The sequence below is a fragment of the Triticum aestivum genome, chromosome 2A, assembly GCF_018294505.1.
Source record: "Triticum aestivum cultivar Chinese Spring chromosome 2A, IWGSC CS RefSeq v2.1, whole genome shotgun sequence".
NCBI classification, from domain to species: Eukaryota; Viridiplantae; Streptophyta; class Magnoliopsida; order Poales; family Poaceae; genus Triticum; species Triticum aestivum.
This window is the reverse complement of record NC_057797.1, coordinates 261,314,968-261,320,221: the sequence shown is the minus strand read 5'-3', so window position 1 is coordinate 261,320,221 and position 5,254 is coordinate 261,314,968. Positions and strand designations below refer to the sequence as shown.

Here is a 5,254-nt window from a genome sequence, read left to right as displayed (position 1 = left end):
TATCCTAGTTGATTTAGTTGATTTATTGAACATTTTGATTTAGTTGATTTAGTAGGCAAGTTGATTTAATAGGCTAGTTGATTTAGTTTATTTGTAGAACATTTTGATTTAACAATTTTTTTCTTTCCTGTGAAGTGGATCGTTAATCCTTGCTCATATTGCTTTAGGAAAACAGCACCACCACCACCACCACCATGTCGATTGTGCAAGTCAAGGTGCGCCAGCAGCCTTGCAACTACCAAGTTGTTCGACATCTACTTCCAGCCGAGTTTTTGTCATGCGGCGGTAAGAAATTATATGAAATGTAACAACTATTTTATTTTTAGTGTTGGCATTACTGCATTGTGTCATTTTGCTTTTTTTACATAGATCGATCCATGTAATGTGAGGCTGAAATTCAACAAGCTGACAGGAGACACTGTGACATTTGAGGCTCCTGGGGGGCGTACACTATGGAGATCGAGAAACGACGCAATATATCGCAGATTGGAGGAGATGGATGGGCCCGTTTCCTCGCCCGCATGCGTCTTACTGGTGGTGAGTTGATCAGCTTCTCCTTCAGAGCAGAAAGACCCAAGCTGGCTGTCATTTATATCAACCTGGTGGAAGATGATGAAGATGACGAAGATGATGAAGATAATGAGGACCCACTCGATGAAGATGATGAGGACCCACTTCATGAAGTCATCGTATCTCAAAGAATGAGGCTGAGCGAGAAGGAGGTGTGCAACCTATGGGACATAATTCCGCCATGTGCTGACTTTGTCGGGGCGCCATTCGTGACCCGCCTGACAAGTACCATGGTCGATCGACATGATATGGTATGTTATACTTACAAATGCAAATTATCCGATGATATGCTTAGTGTAGAGTCCAATGATATGTTGTGTGGAATCTAGTCGATGATATGCTTTAGTGTAGAGTTCGATCACATGCTTATTAGTGTAGAATCTAAGGAACTATTAATAGTGTAGATAATCCATATATACCTATTTGCAAGAGTATGTGCGAGGCTATTTATTAATTGATATGTTTTTCTTATTCAGAAATTGGCAAAAGGCCTATCTGTGAGTTATGGTATCGAGCCTGATGAAGAAGGCTCAACTGGACCACGCCTTACCGCAAGGGGCTCCATCACAACCTATACTTACCGCGTGGACACGAACGATCGTACACACTTAAACTCGGTTGGGTGGAAGAGATTTCTCGATGGCAAAAATCTTCGTGTTGGACAGGCCATCCTAATTACTATCAGGAACACCCACCGCCCAGGCTTGAGGATGATGATCATCTTTGATATCATCTAGAACTACATGTGTGTGTGTGTGGCTATATCATCTAGAACTACATATGATGATCGTCGTCGATATGACCTTGTACTGTTTGAGGATGCATGTTGACTATACATGAAATTGTTATCTAGTACTCCCTTCATTCCAAATTACTCGTCGTGGTTTGAACTAAAATCACGACGAGTAATTTGGAACGGAGGGAGTACTACCTAGTACCTATAATGCTTTATGAAATTGATATCTAGTAGTAGTTTCTGGAAATTGCGGTTTATTGAAACCGAAACGGGGTAGGAAGCGGGGGAAAATGATGAAAGATATAGCAGTAGTGAGGGGCTAGGAAATTGCTACAGCTAATTAATAGTAGCACATTCCAGAAAAGCGTTGTTGATATAGTCAACAGTAGTAGCGCGGGGTGTGGACCGTGCTACTACTAATAGTTAGTTGTAGCGCCATAGTAGGAGCGCGGCTACCCATGCGGCTGCTAGCGTCAAAACCCGCGCTACTACTAGGGTTTTCCCTAGTAGTGATGGGCTATCTCGAGCTGGTCCAAATTAGCGACCAACAGGCCAGTAGGCTCCTAGCTGGGCCGAATCGCTGGGAGAAGCTACAGGCGCTGCCGAACAGATAAAATCGCCAAGTGAAGTTAGAAGCTAGCTCCAGAAGCTAATTTTGTGGAGTTTGGGAAGCTGGGAGAGGTTCAGAACAGGCTCTAAGTATGCATTTTTGTTGCAGGTAACTAGTAATTGTGTATACGTACAATGCACATAATACTGTATTAAATAAGATATTAATTGTATTACACGGAAATATTAGGCAAAATATAAATTACATGTTAATATTAGATAGGATATAATTACTTGGTTGATGTTGACATTGATATTAGGCATGGTATTAATTAATTGAGGGTGTCATACATATTTAACACAAAATACCAGTGTGACAAACACTATTGGAGAGATGTGGTTGAACATATGAGATTTGTTGGATCTCCGCAACTCACTCTTTTTATATTAATATAGATATAGATAAAACTAAAAATACACGATAAAACGCCAAAGACGTAGAAATGCGTCATAATACACTGGCAAATGCCGCTAGTGTCATCAAAGGAGAAGCATGAGAGCTTTGCCGGGACCACTAGTAACTGTGCACCCCACCACCCACAAGTCTGAAGCACACTGCGAACACATGCCTCAACAATGCTTGCTGGAGAGCCCCCCTCTCCTAAAGCTTGCAACCATTAACGACAAAAGAAATGGGCGACTTTCATAGGAGGCCCACCCAGACATTTAGATATATTAAAACTGAGCACCCTCCCAGCCCTCTCAGACCATCAAGGTTTCTGGCCGTCAGATCTGCGAGAGGAGTTTTCGGCCGTTGGATCAATTCTCAAATGCTCCGTGCTAACCAAAGATCGCTAGGCGACCTGGGCCGCTGCTCCCATAACAAAATGGACGTACTGCCATTATATGGGCCTGTTGGGCTTCAGATGTGCAAGCGACCCAATGAAAAAAAATAGCGCAGAGTTCGCAATCGCACATCTGGCTTGTGTGTGAACCGTTCCACGAAGCAAAAAAATATTATGAATACAGACCCCTGTCCCGTGTGCTCGGTAGCGGCTCCATCTCGCGGGCGGGCGAACCGATGTATACGAGGCGAGCGACCTACGACTCGCCGGGCGGGAGAGGCCATGTCTGTTCTTGCGATGCGAGTGAGAGGATCTCCTCGCGAAGCAACGGCAACGCCATGGGGCAGTGATAGCATAGCGAACCGTCGCCTAGCGATTCAGTCATCGGCGATAGATATCATTGTTGGTACGGACCTTAATGGCAATTGATTTGCCCACTTGCCGGCGTCCGTTCCTACTAACTTAATGGAAATTGATCTGCACAGGCCAGTTACTATTCGATTGGTGCTCTTACAGATCCATATGGTCTCGACAATCGCGCTGTTCCTCTCCGCCTCCAGCTACTTACTTCGGCATGTTGATACTTCATCTTCTTTGTTCCACTTTCCCCCAATTCTTTCTCCATCAAATTTCAGAATTTATCTTATTGATTGATGTTGTTCTTTCTACCCCCAAATGAATAGAAGGTGCTCCGAGTTGACGAATTCCAGGTCGTTTCCGATGGGCTGGGTTGTTCCTTGCCGCTGTAATGGCGAACTGTCAGGTTATTATCCGTGTCATCTTACTATTCGTGCTCAGCCTGCTGCATGCACAGGGTATCTACAGTTGGACGGTATTGTTTTGATTCATCACTACGATTGGGTTCTTAATCTATATCCCGTTTGAGAATTTTTGTCTCATGATGGATTATTCAGTCGAGGGGACTGTTCTAGGAATCCGAGGGACGATGGCATATGGAGCAACTTCTTCTGTTTATCTTTTTGGACAACAACTTTACATGCTTCCGAAGACTCTAACTGAAGGTATCCCTTTCATTATATGACATGCATGGTGAATTCCAACATTACTTATTGATTTGAAGAAGTACTGAAGCAGGTACATACATACATACCTATATGAGGTATCCATGCCAAAATAAAGTCAAGTACGTCATGGATTGGATCCATACCCAGCTTGGCCATGAACCAACATTCTCTCAAAAGCTTGGTAAATAATCTTAGTTGAATGAAGAGTACTTGAAAGGATCACTGATTTGGTCCGAGGTTTGTCTGATCATGTATTGTTTTGGCAACAGGCGCCCCTTCCCTCTAAACTTCTGTGTTTTTTCATCAAGACGATGTTCAGATGCAGTCTATGCGCACGCACATATGGCGCTTAGCGTTTCCAAATGGTTGTGAAGCTCAACACTTTTGATAAACACTTTGTGCTCTTTATGTGGTGATGCACGTTCTTAATATGCATTATGTTTCACATCTGACCAATTTTTGTGACATGATTAGTGTCTCGTGGCATATTGTTTTTAGGGAAATGAAGGAGATCAGATAAATTTTCTCGACAAAGCCAAGCATGTTTTTAAAGTCATGTAAGGTGGTAGCATGTAAGGATCTTCAGTCACTATTTTTGCAGCATGTTCTGGATGTAAATCGGATGCCTGATGCCATGTATAATAGAATACAAATACACAGAGGTTTCAGCCAATTTGTTTTCATGCAAAACAGTAGGAATTTCTCCTTACTGCATGTATTTATAATATTTTCAATGAGTCTATACAAACTTGGTTTGTATCAGAAAACATTCGTTGAGCAGAACAGTTACATATATAGGTGGCCTTTTGTGATGTTAGTCTCGGTTAATTCCTGAAATGGACAGTGATGGCCATCTAAATTTTCCCAAGGCTCTGTACATGTACAGCAAAACTGAAACTCAATATAGATGTCTCTTTTGATGAAATCATTTATGCAATTATGCTAGAGAATCATGCGAGATGGTAATGTTTCTTGTATAGCTGTTTCAAATATGAAACTAGATTATGCCCAGGATGCTCAGATTGTGGAACCTCATGACCTAATTGCTTACTGCTGCTGTTAAATCCGACGACATGGAGGTAGACATGACTATGAAGGATGGTTGTCAGTCACACCGCCCAACGACGACGGTATCCACATATTTTGTCAAGATAATCTTCGACCATTGTACCTATGAAGATAAAGCAGTTGTCCATGAGCTTGTTGTGTTGGGAGACGAGGATCCCCTACCTTGCATGGTACCTCTTTTTTCTAGGGGATAATTGTACCTCTTTTAACTGAAAAAATATTTTTTATTGGTATTTAATAAAGATGTTTTGCTGAATAAGCATTTCTAAAGGGGGCAATTCGCTGTCTTGAGTTAAGTTCCTAGGAGTGCAAGGTCTGTTCTTTTGCTAACTGCACGTTTGCGGTTAGGGATCAATTATTTTATGTACATGAATGTTTGCTGGTGTAAGGGTATTCTCATGAATAATTTAATCTGTGGCTTTGGATCATATATTAAACTTCAGAATAGTTGTAACCTTGAA

General features: G+C 42.0%; 1 protein-coding gene across 2 annotated transcripts; it reads left to right on the top strand.

Annotated features, from left to right (window-relative positions):
* Positions 1-2,903: 2,903 nt before the first annotated feature.
* LOC123185214 (uncharacterized) lies at positions 2,904-4,584 on the top strand. Of its 2 annotated transcripts, none has more exons than XM_044597180.1 (6): positions 2,904-3,106; positions 3,186-3,276; positions 3,384-3,463; positions 3,615-3,722; positions 3,796-3,906; positions 3,995-4,584. In XM_044597180.1, exons 1-6 carry the CDS (start codon positions 2,983-2,985, stop codon positions 4,009-4,011), a joined length of 531 nt encoding a protein of 176 aa, XP_044453115.1. In that variant the 5' UTR covers positions 2,904-2,982; the 3' UTR covers positions 4,012-4,584. The 2 variants fall into 2 exon arrangements, with proteins under 2 accessions (XP_044453115.1, XP_044453114.1); XM_044597179.1 differs by having other exon boundaries at positions 3,384-3,532.
* Positions 4,585-5,254: the final 670 nt, after the last annotated feature.

Bases quoted from the DNA above. Each gene is read 5' to 3' on its own strand.
- LOC123185214 (XM_044597179.1), top strand. From the start codon at position 2,983: ATGTCTGTTCTTGCGATGCGAGTGAGAGGATCTCCTCGCGAAGCAACG. The intron at 3,277-3,383 runs GTTGATACTTCA...CCAAATGAATAG, and splicing joins CCAGCTACTTACTTCGGCAT to AAGGTGCTCCGAGTTGACGA. The intron at 3,723-3,795 runs GTATCCCTTTCA...GTACTGAAGCAG, and splicing joins TCCGAAGACTCTAACTGAAG to GTACATACATACATACCTAT.